At 46.9% G+C, this 19,431-nt stretch overlaps 1 protein-coding gene across 1 annotated transcript; it reads left to right on the top strand.

Moving 5' to 3' along the window:
* The first annotated feature begins 4,605 nt into the window (after positions 1-4,605).
* tsfm (Ts translation elongation factor, mitochondrial) lies at positions 4,606-19,406 on the top strand. Its single transcript, XM_028798654.2, is given in 7 exon segments — positions 4,606-4,768; positions 9,441-9,584; positions 9,681-9,809; positions 9,898-10,023; positions 18,711-18,795; positions 18,883-19,259; positions 19,261-19,406. Coding segments are annotated over 7 exon segments (954 nt in total). The 5' UTR covers positions 4,606-4,717; the 3' UTR covers positions 19,303-19,406.
* Positions 19,407-19,431: the final 25 nt, after the last annotated feature.

Genomic DNA, 19,431 nt, shown 5'->3' with positions numbered 1-19,431 from the left:
TTTGGGGACCCTGTGACGGCAGGGGGCCATTTTACCAATAAACCTATAAACAACGGAGTATCTGCAGACTAAAATGACCAAGGGGGGACTGAGAAAGATGAAACGATTGAGTATTTGTGGGCCAAAATGACCCTGGGGGGACAACCAATCAGTCGGTGAAAGAGTCATGTGTTAGCACGCCGAAATCAAGACAGAGAAATACTGCGCCTTGTTAAAAGATGAAGGTGTCCGCTGGGCTGCATTATTAAAACTACAATCAACTGCCTGTTAGGAGCAAAGTCACCCAGGGGCTGTGGGGGTCTTAATCCAGCCTTTGGACCCTCCTTACTTTTTAGAATTCAAATTGATGACTTTAATTACGGTGTAGTTAGTGACCTCGTAAAATTCACAAATGACACTGGAATTGTAGGAATGGCAGCAAAAAGAATGCAGGAAGACCTGCAGAAGCTCCAGAACTGGACAAACTGAGCTGGAAAATAAAGTAGAAGGTGCTGCATGGGGGCAACAGGAACATCAATTATAAATACAAGATGGGAGACACTGAGCTACAGGAAGTAACGCATGAAGAGAACTTGGCGGGCATACGTTGGCACATTTCCATCGTCTATGCAATGTGCAGAAGAGATGAAAAAGGGCAAATGAAATGAATCTGGATGAGATGCTGGGACGTCTCGTTCTTTAGCTAAACAAACAAGAGACAAATGCGCTGAATGGTCTCCTCTCGTGTGTCTTATGTTCTTATGTTTGTGAGCAGCAGCAGTCTGGGTGGGGCTAGACACTTGAGTGGCAGCTGTCTGGGCGGGGTTAGATACTTGAGTGACAGCTGTCTGGGCAGGGTTAGATTACTTGAGTGGCAGCAGTTTGGGCGGGGTTAGACACTTGAGTCTCAGTTGAATGGGTGTGGCTATATGCTTGAGTGTCAGCAGGCTGGGTGTGGCTAAATGCTTGATTGAAAGCTGATTAAGCAGGGCTACCAAGACATGCATTTGAAGCAGAAACCTTTAGCAACCTTTAAGAAGTGTCTGGATGAGATACTAGGACAGCTTAGCTATTTGCTAAACAAATAAGTGACAAATGGGCTGTCATTGTCACAGTGTCACATGGGAATGCATCACACTTGAGCAGCAGAAGCCTGGGTGGGGCTAGACACTTCAATTTCAGCTGATTGGAATGGGGCTAAATGTTTGAGTGGCAGCTGATAAGGGCGGGGCTAGATGAATGAATAATCTACGGAGCCATGGAATTGCAGCAGAATGCTTAACCACCTCTAAGAAGGATGTGGATGAGAGATGGGACAGCTGAGCTCTTGGCTTGACTAGGCAGGGCTAGACACTTGAGTGGCAGCAGTTTGGGCGGGGTTAAACACTTGAGTCTCAGTTGAATGGGTGTGGCTATATGCTTGAGTGTCAGCAGGCTGGGTGTGGCTAAATGCTTGATTGAAAGCTGATTAAGCAGGGCTACCAAGACATGCATTTGAAGCAGAAACCTTTAGCAACCTTTAAGAAGTGTCTGGATGAGATACTAAGACAGCTTAGCTATTTGCTAAACAAACAAGTGACAAATGGGCTGTCATTGTCACAGTGTCACATGGGAATGCACACTTGAGCAGCAGAAGCCTGGGCGGGGCTAGACACTTCAATTTCAGCTGATTGGAATGAAGCTAAATGTTTGAGTGGCAGCTGATAAGGGCGGGGGTTAGACACTTGAGTCTCAATGGGTGGGGCTATATGTTTGAGTGTCAGCAGGCTGGGTGTGGCTAAATGCTTGATTGAAAGCTGATTAAGCAGGGCTACCGAGATATGCATTTGAAGCAGAAACCTTTAGCAACCTTTAAGAAGTGTCTGGATGAGATACTAGGACAGCTTAGCTATTTGCTAAACAAACAAGTGACAAATGGGCTCTCATTGTCACAGTGTCACATGGGAATGCATCACACTTGAGCAGCAGAAGCCTGGGCAGGGCTAGACACTTCAATCTCAGTTGATTGGAATGGGGTTAGTTGGTTGAGTGACAGCTGACTGGATGTGGCTAAATGTTTGAGTGGCAGCTGATAAGGGCGGGGCTAGATGAATGCATAATCTACCAAGCCATGGAACTGCAGCAGAATGCTTGACCACCTCTAAGAAGGATGTGGATGAGAGATGGGACAGCTGAGCTCTTGGCTTGACTAGGCAGGGCTAGACACTTGAGCGGCAGCAGTTTGGGTGGGGTTAGACACTTGAGTCTCAGTCAAATGGATGGGGCTATATGCTTGAGTGTCAGTAGGCTGGATGTGGTTAAATACTTGAGTGTCCATTGATTGGACAGAGCTGGATGAATGAACAAACTACCAAGACATGGAATTGAATCACAAACCTTGAGAACTTTATAGAAGGATCTGCATGAGACATTGGGACAGCTGAGCTCTTAGCCAAACAAACAAGTGGCAAACGGACTAAATGGTTTCCTCTTGTTTGTCACATTTCTTAAGTTCTTGCGTTCTCGGAGCAGGTGCTGTTGCATAGTTGTGCTCCATCCATCGAGAAGGCACTTAATGCCATCTGCACACAGGCTCTCCGGAGCTCAGACAGAGTGACCATCAGGTTCTTGGTCACCTCTTTCACTAAGGTCCTTCTCTCCTGATTGCTCAGTTTGGTGGGGTGGCCAGTTCCAGGAAGATTTGTGCTTGATCCCAACTTCCTCCATTTAAGAATGATGGTGGCCACTGTACTCAGGAATCTTCAACTCTACTGCCTTCCCCAGATCTGTGACTCAACACCATCCCATCTCGAAGCTCTGTAAGCAGTTTGCTCAACTGGTGGTCCTTCTAGAGAGACAGGTGTGTGCCTTTCAATCAACTGAACTGACCACAGGTGGACTCCGAATATCTCACGGATGATCAATAGAATGGGATGCACTGGCGCCCAAAGCAAAGGGTCAATCATCAATGGAATATTTCAGTTTTTTACTTTTAATGACTTTTGCTCATCGATCTGCGCTCAATAACCCATAACGACAAAGTGACAACGTGTTTTCTGAAAGGTTTACAAAGTTATTACACATCAAAAACTGAAATCTCGCATTCCTAGACGTTTTCAGACCCTGTTGGTGTGTGCTCGGGTGGCTCCTGTTTGCTTTAATTCTCCTTGAGATGTTTCCAGAACTTAAGTGGAGTCAACCTGTGGCAAAGTGAATTGACTGGACATCATAACATGAACCTGAGCATAGAAGGTCCAACAATTCACACTGCTCATGAGCACAAAAACCAAGCCATGAAGTTCAAGGCACTCTCTGTAGACCAAATTGTAGTGAGGCAAAGATCAGGGCAAGGGGGTCAAACCATTTGTAAAGCTTGGAGTGTTTCCAGGAGCACAGTGGGCCTCAAGAATTATGAAATGGAAGAAGTTTGGTACAAACAGGACTCTCCCTAGAGTTGACCACCTGGCCAAACTGAGTAACTGGGCAAGAAGGGCCTTAATTAGTGAGGGGACCAAGAAGCCAATGGTCACTCTAGCAGAGCTTCAGAAGTCCTCGGCTGAGATGGAAGAACATGCTGGAAGGACAACCATCTCAGCAGCACTCCATCAGTCAGGCATTTATGGTACAGTAGCCAGACAGAAGCCGCTATTGAGGCAAAATTGAACTCCTTGGACAGAACTCCAAACACGATGTCTGATGTAGACCAGGTACTGCTCATCTGCTACCTAACACCATCCCTACGGTGGTGGCAGTATTGTCATATAGGGGTGTAAGGACAGAACTGAGAAAAGGATAAATGCAGTCAAACACAGAGGGGGCTCCTTGAAGAAAACCTGCTCCAGAGTGCACAGCACCTCAGACTGGGGTGACGGTTCCATGACCTGAAGCATACAGCAAAGACAACGCCGGAGTGCCTTTGGGACACGTCTCAGAGCGTCCTTGACGTGCATGGAGAGACCTGAAAACGATCAGCCAGGAAGAATGGGATAAGCTGCACAAATCCAGGCGTGCAAAGCTTGTAGAGACTTAACAAGAATGACTCCAAGCTGCCAAAGTGGGCTTCCACAAAGTATTAAATTAAGGGTCTGAACACTTTGATAAATTGGAGATTTCAGTTTTTGATTTGTACTAAATTTGCAAACCTTTCAGAAAACATCATTATGGGTTACTGAGGGTAGACTGATGGGCAACCATGGCAGAGTGGTTTTGTTAAAATGCTCATCTCTTAAAAAAACAAAACAAAATCGACCTAACCCGAGTGTTTTCTTTAAAAATGGACTCCCTGTTACAGTCAGCTGTTCCTTACGCCCACTCAGAAGGTGAACTCCATTACTCTGTTGTGCGTCCTGCACCATCACATTCCCACTCCTTCTTAATCCGATATTTAACGACTTCAAACTTGCGCGTGCCCGCGGTGCACTGAAATACCCCCTTGTTTATCCCGACCCCTGTCTGCTCAAAAACGCCTCCCTTTCTGTGTGGCCTCGCCCTGTTGTTCCCTTACTGGACTCCGGCCCCTCGGCCAGGCTGGCGAAACGAAAAACAAGCGGCGGCGCCAGACTCTCTCTCCCTCTCTCTCTCTCTCTCTGGTTCGCTCGCTCGCTCGCTTGCTGTTACGTCACGGGGCTGCATGATGTACGCACGCGCGCCGGAACTGCCCGCCCGCCGCACTTGGATTGAACACTCTGGCTCGCCGTACTCAGCTCATGTTTGTCAATGACACTCGTCTCGTCTTGCGGCACGGACATCAGCGGAAGCCATGCAGTGTGTGCACCGTGTGTTGCTCGGGGTCCGAGGTGTTGTGGGCAAGGTGAGCTCCTCGCGGTCGCACTCCACTGTGACTGCCCGTCTTTTTTTAAAATTCTGTCATTGGAGTGTTCTTTGCCTTGTTTCTTTTCTTCCTTTTAAGATTATGTCTCGTGCGTGGGGCTCCACATGGCTCCGTAGCTTCGATGACCCCATCAACTGATCCTTTATGATTTTGAGTCCTTCGTGATCTTATGCGATTGTGTCTCCCCGTTCCCCTTCGAGTCCCGTTGGCCAAATGAGACTGTCATTCAGCCACCTGGGCGTTTCTCAGTCAGTCAGTCAATCAGTCCTGAAAGTTTGAGTCGCTCTCATTCTGCTTTTATTTTATTTTGGTGTTCGGTGGGCTTTGACTGGAAATTCTCTGTCACGTAGAGTCTGCTTAACCCCACTTATGAGACTGCGCGCACTCCGTGGATGTCTCTTGTGGGTGATAATCTGCCAGTCAGTCCCCGTGGATTTCTGTCTTTGTCTCTCAAGGTTATCAGAATCAGGTCTCCTGGCCTTTGGGGAGGTTTCTATCTGCCACCCTTGGGCTTTATAATGTGCACCTTGGTGGTTCATCATCTCTTTTATGGGTTTTTATGAGTCTGCGTGTTTGCCTTCTGTGGACATTTGTCCATCTGTCCCTCATGGGCACACCTGAGTCTTTCTTTACGATCTGACTTGAGTTTATGGGTTGCAGGAGTCTGTCAATCTCTCTGTCACGTGTGTATCTTTACAATAGTCTCCTGTGCACTTGTATGAGCCTTCCTCTCTATTCCTTCTGGCAGTCCCCCTGGTCCTCATGCCAGATCTTCAGGTTCAGACTGAGTTTATGGGCTCTGATGTGAGTCTATCTGCTTCAACCTGGGGATTAGGAGTCTGCTTGTCTTTTTCCTGTGGGCATCTCTGTCTGTCTGTCTCCTATGCATTTGTTATGTGTCAGTCTCTTTTCCTTATTGAGATTTTGATTGTTTCTTCTGATTGTCTACCTGTCCCTTGTGGTTTTGCCCAGGTCTTTGAGGTCAAACTGAGCTTATGGGCTCTAATAAGAGTCTGCCTGCCTGTACCCAGGGGGTATCTGTCTCTCTGTCTCCAGTGCATTTGCATTTTCCAGTCTCTCTGTTCCTTGCAGAGATTTTGATTGTCAGTCTTCTTCTGGGTGTCCGCCAATCCCATGTGGGTTTACCCAGATTTTTGGAATCAAAACTGAGCCTTTGGGTTCTGATAAGAGTCTGCCTAGGTGTACCCTCAGAATTACAAGTCTGCCTGTCTATTTCCTGTAGGTATCTGTCCTTGGTGGGTTTATGTGTGTCAGTCTCCTTTGTACTTCTATGAGCCTTTGTCACCGTTCCTTGCACAGATTTTGTCAGTCAGTCTCCTTCTGGCTGTCCCCCTGTCCCTCTTGTGTTTACCCAGGTCTTCGGGTTCAAACCGAGTTTGTCGGCTCTGATTTGAGTCTGTCTGTTTGAATTTGAGGATTATGATTCTGCTTGTCTGTAGATATCTCTCTGTCTGTTTATCTGTCCCCAACTCATTCTCTGTTCCTTGCGGAGATTTTGATTGTCAGTCTCCTTCTGGCTGAGGGTCCCCCTGTCCCTCATGTGTTTACCCAGGTTTATGGAATCAAACCGAGTTTGTCGGCTCTGATATGAGTCTGCCTGCTTGAATCTGAGGATTATGATTCTGCTTGTCTGTAGATATCAGTCTGTCTGTCTGTCCTTTGAGCATCTCTGTCTGTCAGTCTCCTGTGTGTGCACTTGTGTGAGTCTTTCTCTGTGTTCTTTAAGAACATTTTGATTGTCCTCCTCCTCCTGGTTGGCCACCTCTCCCTTGTGGGTTTACCCAGGTCTTTGAGTTCAGACTGAGTTTATGGGGTCTGATAAGAGTCTGCCTGCCTGTACCCAGGGGGTATCCCTCTGTCTATGTGTCTCCAGTGCATTTGCATGGTCCAGTCTCTAAGTTCCTTGCAGAAATTTTGATTGTCAGTCTTCTTCTGGGTGTCCACTGGTCCCTTGCGGGTTTACCCAGTTTTTTGGAATCTAGCTGAGCTTTTAGGCTCCTATAAGAGGCTGCCTGCCTGTACCCTGTGGGAATCTGTCTGTTTGTCTATCTATCTGTCCCCAAGTCATTTGCATGGCCCAGTCTCTCTGTTCCTTGCAGAAAGTTTGATTGTCAGTCTTCTTCTGGGTGTCCACCTGTCCCTTGTGGGTTTACCCAGGTTTATGGAATCAGACTGAGCTTTTGGGCTCTGATAAGAGTCTGCCTAGGTGTACGCTGGGGATTACAAGTCTGCCGGTCTGTTTCCTGTTAAGTATTTGTCTGTCCATCCTTTGTGGATTTATGTGTGTCAGTCTTAATCTGTGTTCCTTGTGGAGATTTTGTCTGTCAGCCTCTTTGTGGTTGCCCACCTCTCCCTTGTGGGTTTACCCAGGTCTTTGAGTTCAGACTGAATTTATCGGATCTGATAAGAGTCTCTCTGCTCGAACCTGGGGATTAGGAGTCTGCCTGATTGTCTGTCTGCAGTACATTTGCATGATCCAGTCTCTGTGTTCCTTGTGGGGCATTTGTCTCTCTGCCCCTATGGACAGGTGCAAGTTGGCCTCTTGTGCTTCTCTTTCAGTTTGTTGTTTTCATAACTAGAATTGTGAATTTCCCATTGAGATTAATAAAGTATCTATCTATATATCTATCTAACTAGCCACACCCTATCTCCCCCCCCCCCCCCCCCCCCAAGTTTATATTCCCCCCTGTGACAATGCGGGTTCGCTCCATGCTCCCATCTGACTTCTGGGAGCTCTTGAACCCGACACTGTCGGTAATGTCACTGATGAGCTGGACAGTGAGGCACAAACAATGAAGCAAGGGGATGGTGCAAAATGTGCCAAGTGCTTTTATTTAAAATCAACAAAATCAAAACAAGGTGTCCAAATTAAAGTGCAGTGCATCAAATATAAGTCTTTAAATAAATAATCCATTAAAATAAGTGAAAGGTGGAAGTTAAAATCCAATAGAAAAAAAATCTTTTAAAAACAACGAGGTTAAAACAATGGCTGGAAGCTGCCCTTTTAAACAATTCCTGGTGCCTTTCTTCTACTGGTGACTCCCCTGCTTCTCCCGTCCAGGCTTTCTGCTTTCTTCTGCTGGTCTGTTTCGCCTCGCCGATCCCTGGCTCCGGTAGGCTTCACCAAGCCATGACTTGGGCTCCCCAGCGACCAGGGTGCTCACGCTGGGGCTTTCACGTCCCAAGTCCCGACTCCCGCTGCCGTCTTGGCCTTACGCGGCGAGCCATCCTCCTTCCAGTCACTCCCGCTCCTCACTAAATGCTCAGCGGGAGCGACCACAATCGACTGCTCCCGAGGTGCCGGCCAAACACCCAGGCTCACTGCTTAGCTGCCCGCAATAAGCGCAAGCATGCGCTTGCTCAATCTCACTCTCCTGCACCGGCTTTCCTCTACCTGCTTCCAGCCTTCTTCTCCTGCAATCTCCGTTCGTCTTTTCCTTTTTTCTTTTTCCTTCCTAGCCGCCTCACACTTCTATTTATTACGGGGACGTGGATCAGCTGTGGCAATTAGCAGCTCCCGGCACCAATTACAGATGCGGACGACTCCTCACCTGTGCACTTAAGCGAGGACCATCTGCATCACGAATTCCCACGGGATCCGCTTCTGGCCACACTACCACACCCCCTCTTTAAGCTGCGAAGGTGGCGATTATTTATTTAAAAAGTGGCCCTGTTGACTTGAGCTGTGGACCGGCTACACCACACCCCCTCACCCCCCAAGTTTCCATCCCCCCTCACTCCCCAAGTTTCTATCCCCCCTCCCCAAGTTTCTACCCACCCGCAAGGCCATCTTAGCGCATGGGCACACTGGGCAGTTGCCCCCACACACATAGGGGCCCCATGCCAATCTATGTATATTGTGACTTGCTGAGTGGTTGTGTAGACAGGGGCACCAGTGCACTGCTTTCACCAGGGGGCCTGTAATGCTGTTCAGATGGCCCTGCCCACCACCATCCTCTCAGAATTACTTGGGTGTGCTGTTAAGACCCCGTGCCCACTCTTTGTGATGGTGCTGGCAGGTGAGCTGTTTTCTCTGGGTTGGGGTGTTGGTTGCTATTATGAGCTGTTCGAGTGGCCAGACAGTGGAGAGGAGGCAGCTATTGGAGTGTAGGATGGGCCGTTCTATTGAGGGGGGCTTCTGAATTTTTTGAACGGGTTTCAAACACTCACCATTGGACGCTCAGGTGGGCAGTGTGAAGAGGAGGAGGCGGGCGAGTTTATTGTCAGATTAGTACTGGAGTTGTTATTTTGAAGCGCAGGTGATTTCAATTTCGGGGGGCTGTTATTGCAGCCTCAGGTAGTTTGTGCCGAGATTAGGTGGGTTTTTTTGGGGGGGGGGGGGGGTTGTTATTGAAGCTTAAACAGCAGCGGGTTGGACTTTCTGCCCAGACGCAGCACAATCCTTGTAAACATGTCTGTTGACTTGACCCCAATAGGGCAGGCGCTGCTCCCAGTGGGCGCGTCAGGGGCGTTTTTGTAGCCTAGCTTGTTGTTGGTCTTCGTACTGGTGGGTAAGAGGGCGTGAGAGGAGGCCGGACAGTTCTGTATGTCCATCACTCGGGTTCTGTTCGGAATGTCTGGAAAGAAGCGATAAACAGAAGGTGAAGTGTGCCCTCTACTGTCTCCACAGGTCCATGCAGGGTGTGCGTTTCATTCAGGTGCACCACGCCTTACAGTGGACAAGGCCTTGCTGGTCAAGATGCGCAAAGCCACGGGATATTCATTCATCAACTGCAAAAAGGCCCTGGAGAAGTTCGCTAATGACATGGCACAGGTACTCAAGGGGGCCGATCAGTGGCGCCCTACTGCGGAATCGTGAACACAGTGTGGTTTCTCACTGCCATCCATCTTTGCTCTTTGTGTCCATCAGGCTGAGAGCTGGTTACACGAACAGGCACAGAAGGAGGGCTGGAGCAAAGCGTCCAAGCTGAAGGGAAGGAAGACCTCTGAGGGGCTCATTGGCCTCCTGTTGGGTGACAAGGCTGCCGTCATGGTGGAGGTTAGAGCCGAGTCTGATGGGAGGTGAGGCGCATCGTGTCATGGTCAGTCGGTATTGATGGGTAAACTCTTGCCTTCCTTTATTACAGGTGAACTGTGAGACGGACTTCGTGGCTCGGAACATCACATTCCAGCAGCTGGTAAAGGAAGCCGCGCTGGCAATGATGGCTCTTCATCTCCAGAGGAGGCAAAGTAGCCGGCCCTGCTACACAAAGGTAAGCGGGATTGTCTCTGGTAATACAGGATTATGGGAAGGGGCTGGGCGATATTACGATTATTGAGGTTAGATTTTGTTGTCTGAAATTTTCAGAGGATGTATTGCTTTATCTCATTTTATTTTGGGCCAACACTGGTCAGTCGACAGTGCTGTGTAGTACGCTGTGTTTGAGTATTTGCACTTGTTCACCCTGACACTCTCGCTAATGTATGATTGGCCTCTCTAATAAAATCGCCTGTCGTTAACGTGTACACATTCCCATCTGAACGGCTGAAGCTCACGCCATCTTCTTTTAACCTGTGGTGGGTCTGTTTCCAGGTCTGTGCCGCTAACTTAGGCCTCTCACACATCTAAACTGATTTACTTCTACGATGGAAATGGACCATTATGACAGGACTTAGGGTGCACTCACACTGGCTATTTGCACGTTTGTCTGACAGTAACCCCCCCAACCCAAAAGTTCAGTAGGATTCAGGAACAGTGCGATCGCTGAACCTGCCCGAGCATCAAAAACCGACATGACGTCAATGATGCGACAAGTCAGATGGTGGGATTCTCATTTCATTCGATACCACTTGAGTTAATAAAAACATTCTCAACCATTCCTCCCTGGACATCATTTGTCTCCATAAAAGTCTTCTCGTACGTGCAGCACGATCAACAGCAAACTGTTGCGCTGCACACTTCATAAATCTATAAGAGGGCAGAGCGTCATCCTGCTCTACACGACTCCATAACAACCACAAAATCAGGAACATCATTTGGACAGGCCTGTTGTCACCCCCTGTTCGGATCTTGTTTTGTCTGTACACAAAGTCACACACACACATATATATATATAATATATATATATATATATATTCATGGCATTCGTAGTCACAATCTGATTGTATGGGTGGTTACCTACCAGGTAACGCTTGTGGTTGGTCAGAGCCCAGAATTAGGGCGAAACACGTGTCGCGTACTCTTTGCATTATTTGACAGTAAAACTATTTTCAACCATTCTATGACCTGCTTCTTGCAACTGAAAGAGGGCACCGTGGCGGATGTTAGCCGACTTGCTGACCAACCACTAGCGTTACCTGGTAGGTAACCACCCATACAATCAGATTGTTATTCAAACTACGAATGCCGTTAATGTAATTACCCCGATCTACATGCTGTCAAATGAACGAACCACACGCTGTGACACAACTTTAGGGGCTTCGCCTCTGACGCTGACATCCGAGGTTCGATTCCCGAGAGGGAGTGCAGTGAGTGTGTACGCCTGATGAGCCCAGAATTAGGGCGAAACACGTGTCGCGTACTCTTTGCATTATTTGACAGTAAAACTAATATATAATGTTAAGATTTGCACTGGGTGTGATGAGGATGGGCAGGATTGGAAATGAGGACATTAGAGGGTCAGCTTAGGTTGGATGGTTGGGAGACAAAGTCAGAGAGGCAAGATTGCATTGGTTTGGACATGTGCAGAGGAGAGATGCTGGGTATACTTGGAGAAGGATGCTAAGGATAGAGCTGTCAGGGAAGAGGAATAGAGGAAGGCCTAAGAGAAGGTTGATGGATGTGGTGAGAGAGGACATGCAGGTGATGGGTGTAACAGAGCAAGATACAGAGGACAGAAAGATATGGAAGAAGATGATCCACAGTGGGAGCCCCTAACAGGGCCAACCAGAAGAAGAAGAAGATAGATGTGAAAGGCACTATACAGTATCTCTGAAAAGTGAGTACACCTCTCACATTTTTGTAAATATGTTATTCTATCTTTTCATGGGACAACACTGAAGATATGACACTTTGATACAATGTACAGTAGTCCGTGTACAGCTTGTATAACGGTGTAAATTTGCTGTCCCCTCAAAATAACTCAACACACAGCCATTAATGTGTAAACCGCTGGCAACAAAAGTGAGTACAGTACACCCCTAAGTGAAAAATGTCCAAATTGTGCCCAAAGTGTCCATGTTTTGTGTGGCCACCATTATTTTCCAGTACTGCCTTAACTCTCTTGGGCATGGAGTTCACACAAGCTTCACAGGTTGCCACTCCTCCAGGACGACATCACGGAGCTGGTGGATGTTAGAGACCTTGCACTTCTCCACCTTCCCCACAGATGCTCAATAGGGTTTAGGTCTGGAGACATGCTTGGCGAGTCCAGCACCTTTACCCCCAGTTTCTTTAGCAAGGCAGTGGTCATCTTGGAGATGTGTTTGGGGTCGTTACGATGTTCAGTTTCTGAAGGGAGGAGATCATGCTCTACTTCAGTATGTGTCAGTACATGTTGGCATTCATGGTTCCCTCAATGAACTGTAGCTCCACAGTGCCGGCAGCACTCATGCAGACCCAAACCATGACACCCTCACCATAATGCTTGACTGTAGGCAAGACACACTTGTCTTTGTACTCCTCACGTGGTTGCCGCCACACACGCTTGACACCATCTGAACCTAATAAGTTTATCTTGGTCTCATCAGACCACAGCAGATGGTTCCAGTAATTCATGTCCTTAGTCTGCTTGTCTTCAGCAACCTGTTTGCTGGCTTTCCTGTGCATCATCTTTAGAAGAGGCTTCCTTCTGGGATGACAGCCATGCAGAAAAATTTGAAGCAGTGTGCGGGGGGCGTATGGTCTGAGCACTGACAGGCTGACCCCCCTCTGCAGCAATGCTGGCAGCACTCATACGTCTATTTTCAAAAGACAACCTCTGGATATGACGCTGAGCACGTGCACTCAACTTCTGTGGTCGACCATAACAAGGCCTGTTCTGAGTGGAACCTGTCCTGTTAAACCGCTGTATGGTCTTGGTCACCATGCTGCAGCTCAGTTTCAGGGTGTCGCCAATCTTCTTATAGCCTACGCCATCTTTATGTAGAGCAACAATTCTTTTTTTCAGATCCTCAGAGAGTTCTTTGCCATGAGGTGCCATGTTGAACTTCCAGTGACCAGTATGAGAGAGTGTGAGAGCACCAAATTTAACACACCTGAGACCTGGTAACACTAACGAGTCACATGACATCGGGGAGGGAAAATGGCTAATTGGGCACAATTTGGACATATTTCATTTAGGGGTGTACTCACTTTTGTTGCCAGCAGTTTAGACATTAATGGCTGTGTGTTCAGTTATTTTGAGGGGACAGCAAATTTACACTGTGATACAAGCTGTACGCGGACTACTGTACATTGGATCAAAGTGTCATATCTTTAGTGTTGTCCCATGAAAAGATATCATATTAACAAAAATGTGAGGGGTGTACTCACTTTTGTAAGATACATATATATATAGATATAGATAGATACATATATGGAGATAGAGATATAGATAGATAGACATAGATATATATCTATCCATCCATCCATCCATCCAACCCGCTACATCCTATCTACAGGGTCACAGGGGTCTGCTGGAGCCAATCCCAGCCAACACAGGGTGCAAGGCAGGAAACAAACCCCAGGCAGGGCAGCAGCCCACCGCACGGCACACACACCAGGGGCAATTCAGAATTGCCAATCCACCTAAACTGCATGTCTTCGGACTGTGGGAGGAAACCGGAGTATCAGGAGGAAACCCACGCAGACACGGTGGAGAACATGCAAACACCACACAGGGAAGCGAACCTGGGTCTCCTAACTGCGACGGCAGCAGCGCTACCCACTGCGCCACCGTATATATATATATATATAATATATATATATATATATATATATATATATATATATATATGTAATATCTCTCTCTCTCTCTCTATATACACATACATATATATATATATATATATATATATATATATATATATATATAATATCTCTCTCTCTCTCTCTATATACACATACATATATATATATATATATATATATATATATATATATATATATATATATACTATATATAATATATATACATACATACATATATATATATATATATATATATATATATATATATATATATTATATATATATATACACAGTGCATCCAGAAAATATTCCCAGCGCATCACTTTTTCCACATTTTGTTATGTCACAGCCTTATTCCAAAATGGATTAAATTCATTTTTTTTCCTCAGAATTCTACACACAACACCCCATAATGACAACGTGAAAAAAGTTTACTTGAGATTTTTGCAAATTTATTAAAAATAAAAACATTGAGAAAGCACATGTACATAAGTATTCACAGCCTTTGCCATGAAGCTCCAAATTGAGCTCAGGTGCATCCTCTTTCCCCTGATCATCCTTGAGATGTTTCTGCAGCTTCATTGGAGTCCACCTGTGGTAAATTCAGTTGACTGGACGTGATTTGGAAAGGCACACACCTGTCTATAGAAGGTCCCACAGTTGACAGTTCATGTCAGAGCACAAACCAAGCATGAAGTCAAAGGAGTTGTCTGTAGACCTCCAAGACAGGATTGTCTCAAGGCACAAATCTGGAGAAGGTTACAGAAAAATTTCTGCTGCTTTGAAGGTCCCAATGAGCACAGTGGCCTCCATCATCCATAAGTGGAAGAAGTTCGAAACCACCAGGACTCTTCCTAGAGCTGGCCGGCCATCTAAACTGAGCGATCGGGGGAGAAGGGCCTTAGTCAGGGAGGTGACCAAGAACCCAATGGTCACTCTGTCAGAGCTCCGGAGGTCCTCTGTGGAGAGGGAGAACCTTCCAGAAGGACAACCATCTCTGCAGCAATCCACCAATCAGGCCTGTATGGTAGAGTGGCCAGACGGAAGCCACTCCTTAGTAAAAGGCACATGGCAGCCCGCCTGGAGTTTGCCAAAAGGCACCTGAAGGACTCTCAGACCATGAGAAAGAAAATTCTCTGGTCTGATGAGACAAAGATTGAACTCTTTGGTGTGAATGCCAGGCGTCACGTTTGGAGGAAACCTAGCACCATCCCTACAGTGAAGCATGGTGGTGGCAGCATCCTGCTGTGGGGATGTTTTTCAGCGGCAGGGACTGGGAGACTAGTCAGGATAAAGGGAAAGATGACTGCAGCAATGTACAGAGACATCCTGGATGAAAACCTGCTCCAGAGCGCTCTTGACCTCAGACTGGGGCGACGGTTCATCTTTCAGCAGGACAACGACCCTAAGCACACAGCCAAGAAATCAAAGGAGTGGCTTCAGGCTTCAGGTTTCTTTTCACTGCTTTGCTGATGATACTCAGGTTTATATTCCTGTCTGCAACTCTACAACAAATCAATTGTACAACTGTCTGTCTGAACTAAGATCCTGGATGGCTAATAATTTTCTTGATCTGAATCAAAATAAAACGGAGGTGCTTATAGTGGGGTCCATCAGCTAAAGCCCAACGTGATTTTGGACTTCTCGGCTCTTTCTCTGTCTTTTCCAAACCTCAAGTCCGCAATCTTGGTGTTATGTTTGACAGTAACCTCGTTTTTGAGAAACAAGCAAATTCTGTAGTCAAGAGTTGCTTTTTCCAGCTTCGTCTAAGATCAAGCCTTTGTTATCTTCTAGGGATCTTGAGAAAGCTACTCCTGCATTTATCTTTTCTCGCCTCAATTACTGCAACTCGCTGTATTCTGGGATTAACAAATCTCTGATACACAGGTTACAGTCGGTCCAGAATGCTGCCGCTCGCTTTCTGGTTGGGGCAAGAAAGTCTGACTCTGTTTCTCCTATTTTAGCTTCTTTACACTGGCGGCCTGTCAGTTTTCAGATTAATTTTAAAATCTTGCTGCTAGTTTTTAAATCTTTACATGGGCTTACTCCTGCCTATTTATCTGAATTGTGTGCTTTACACCAGCCATCTAGAGTGCTTAGATCTTCTGGTCAGTTGTCTCTTGTTGTCCCTCGTTCCAGGTGTAAAACTAAGGGGGACAGACAGGGCTTGTGCAGCTGCTGCTCCTCGCCTGTGGAACTCTTTACCTCGTCACATAAAGGAGTCGTATACAATTCAAAATGAGATTAAAGACTCATTTCTATTCACTTGCATTCTGTGACCTTCAGCAATACTGATGGTTTCCTCTTTGTGATTATATAACATTACTTCTATTTATTATGTATCTTTTTAATGTTCATATATTTTATTTCTATTTATGTTTTTATGTTAATTGTTTTCCATCCATCCATTTTCCAACCTGCTGAATCCGAACACAGGGTCACGGGGATCTGCTGGAGCCAATCCCAGCCAACACAGGGCACAAGGCAGGAACCAATCCCGGGCAGGGTGCCAACCTGTTAATTGTTTTGTTTTTCTTTTATTCTATTATTGTAAAGCACTTTGGCCGCAGCAATACTATGTTGTTTTAAATGTGCTATATAAATAAATTGACATTGACGTTTAGCATTCGTTTGCTCAGAGGTTGATGCGCTTGCTGCTTCCTGAGCAGCTCTTCTGTTCTCCACCCTAGCAGCCTGCTTCTTCTCTTTTTCTGTCTGCATCTTTTCACGTTAAAACTGATTAGGTCAATGTTTGTTTGTACGTTTTTCTTAATTTTTCACTTAAGCTGGCCCTTAAGTCTTCAGTCTGCCTCAAAAATGATTTAAGATATGAAGAGGTAGGGGAAGTGACGGCAAAGGTGGTAGCGATGAGAACGGCGCCCGTATACGCATGGGCTGCATGGCCGAGAGTGGATTCTACAGTAAAATAAAAATTTAAAGAGGAATAACCTTGGAGGTCAATCATCACCCCGAAAGCGGACAGTAGACGTCACGTAGTGTATGTGCACCAAATTTCAGGTCAAACGGTTTGCGAGCGACAGGTGATTTAAAATCCTGGACAGACAAACGAAGAGCCATTAGCGTATTATATAAGAAGATGACACACAGAGTGATTATATTTAAATCATTTATTTCTTTTCTTTTTGCTGATTACGGCCCACAGGTAATGAAAACTCAAAATTCAGTATCTCAGAAAATTAGAATATTGTGTCAAAGTTCCATATTGTAGACTCCTGGTGTCCCACTCCACTCACCTGCAAAGGGGTCCTGAGCCTTGAAGTGGTCTCTCAGTCTGCTTCAGTAGCCACACAATCAGACTGCTGACTTGACGGTTGTCCAGAAGACAGTCATTGGGACCCTCACTCCACAAGGAGGGGACACCACAAAAGGTCACTGCTAAAGGAGCTGGCTCTTCACAGAGTGACGTATCCAAGCAGATTAGTGGAAAGTGGAATGGAAGGAAAAAATGTGACACAAGCAACAGGGCTAAGCACAGCCTTGAGAGGATTGTGAAGAACTTGGGGGGGATTGACAAGGAGTGACTGTGGCTGGAGTCAGTGCTTCAAGAGCCACCACACACAGACAGACGTGCGTATCGGGGACGTGGACTACAACTGTCACAGCATTCCTGGTGTCAACCAGAGACAAACGTCAGGAAGTGCCTTACCTGGGCTAAGGTAGAAAACGGACCTGGACTGTTAACAGCTCAGGGCTCCAAAGTTCTCTTTTCAGATTTTATTTGGAAATCAAAGGTCCCAGAGTCTGGAGGAAGAGTGGAGAGGCACTGAATCCAACTTGCTTTGAGGTCCATTATGAAGTCTCCGCCGTCAGTGATGATTTGGGGAGCCACATCATCTGCTGGTGTTGGTCCACAGTGTTTTATTTATCAAGTCCAAAGTCAGCACAGCCAGCCGTCTACCAGGACATTTGAGAGAACTTCATGCTTCCTTCTGCTGACGAGCTTTATGGAGATGCGGATTTCAATTTCCAGCAGGACTTGGCACCTGCCCACACTGCCAAAAGTACCAACACCTGGTTTATTGACCATGGTGGGTTTCATTGGTCTTTATTGGCCAGCAAGCTCACCTGACCTAAACCCCATAGAGAATCTGTGAGGAAGAGGAAGATGAGAGACAGCAGAGCCAACAATGCAGACGAGCTGAAGGCCGTGATCAAAGCATCCTGGGCTTCCATAACACCACAGCAGTGCCACAGGCTGATCGCCTCCATGCCAGTCATTAATGCCAAAGGAGCCCCGACTGAGTATTGAGTGCCTACATGGACAGACTCTTCAGCAGGCCAACATTTCTGGATTTAAAATAACTTTTTTATTGGTCTTATGTAATATTCTAATTTTCTGAGATACTGAATTTTGAGTTTTCATTACCTGTAGGCCATAATCAGAAAAATGAAAAGACATAAAACACTTGAAATATATCATTCTGTGTGTAATGAATCTATAGAATATACGAGTTTCACTTTTTGAATTGGGTGGCGCAGTGGTAGCGCTGCTGCCTCGCAGTAAGGAGACCCTGGTTATGTGGAGTTTGCATGTTCTCCCCGTGTCTGCGTGGGTTTCCTCCCACAGTCCAAAGACATGCAGGTTAGGTGGATTGGCGATCCTAAATTGTCCCTAGTGTGTGCTTGGTGTGTGTGTGCCCTTCCGTAGGTTGGCGCCCTGCCCGGGGTTTGTTTCCTGCCTTGCGCCCTGTGCTGCCTGGGATTGCCTCCAGCAGACCCCCGTGACCCTCTGTTAGGATATAGCGGGTTGGACAATGACTGACTTTTTGAATTCCTGAAATAAATGAACTTTGCAATGAGATTCCAATTGATTGAGATGCATCTTGGGTGTGTTGGTTGGGGGTCCCAGTGCACTGCTTTGCATGGGGGGGCCTATAATGCTGTTGAGATGGCCCTGTCGCCACATGACCTCACCTGGCGCTTCTTACGCTGGTTCTGCCAGCCTTAATGCAGCCACTTTGCAACACGTCCACCCGTCTTCTCTTTCAGAGCGTCCTCAATGGTGAAGACCTGGGGCAGCTAAAGTCGGCATCGGATGGGGCTCCCCTGGCCAACAAGTTGGCACTGGCGATTGGTGAGTTGGGTGGGATGTTCCTGCACTTCCATCTCCATTTTACAGTCACGTGGCTCAGTCATTCATTCGTTCGTTCATTCTTTGTAGGAAAAGCTGGGGAGAACCTGGCACTGAAGAGAGCCGCATTACTGGCAGTGCCCCCCGACTTCCACATAGGCTCTTACGTCCATGGTGCCCTGCCTATCAATGACCCCTCCCTGGACGGGACATCGTTTGGGAAGTATGCAGCCCTGGTGGTCTGCCGCAGTAAGGAAGGTCGCAATGCTGAGCAGCTGGTGGAGGTGGGCCGCCGCCTTGGGCAGCACGTGGTGGGTGAGGCCCCCTCCTTCCTGGGATGCCTGGATGATCTGCCCTGTGGGGAAACGGAGACGAGGATGATGGTCCAGTCCTTTCTCCCGGACCCCAGCCGGACTGTTGGCCAGTATGTCCAGGAGAAAGCCGTCCGGGTGCTGGACTTCATCCGCTGTTGAGTGTGGAGAGAGCGATCATTCTGTGGAGCAGAGCTGAATGGACCCTTAATATTTGGGGTGGGTGGTCTGGATGGGTAGGCGGGTGTTTTGGGGGTGTTTGAATAAATATTATAATAAAGCAATCACATGATTTAAAATTGATGCCTCACGCACACAGGTCATCATT

This window comes from Erpetoichthys calabaricus, chromosome 3, assembly GCF_900747795.2.
Source record: "Erpetoichthys calabaricus chromosome 3, fErpCal1.3, whole genome shotgun sequence".
Taxonomy (NCBI): domain Eukaryota; kingdom Metazoa; phylum Chordata; class Cladistia; order Polypteriformes; family Polypteridae; genus Erpetoichthys; species Erpetoichthys calabaricus.
This window is presented reverse-complemented; position numbering and strand designations above follow the sequence as displayed.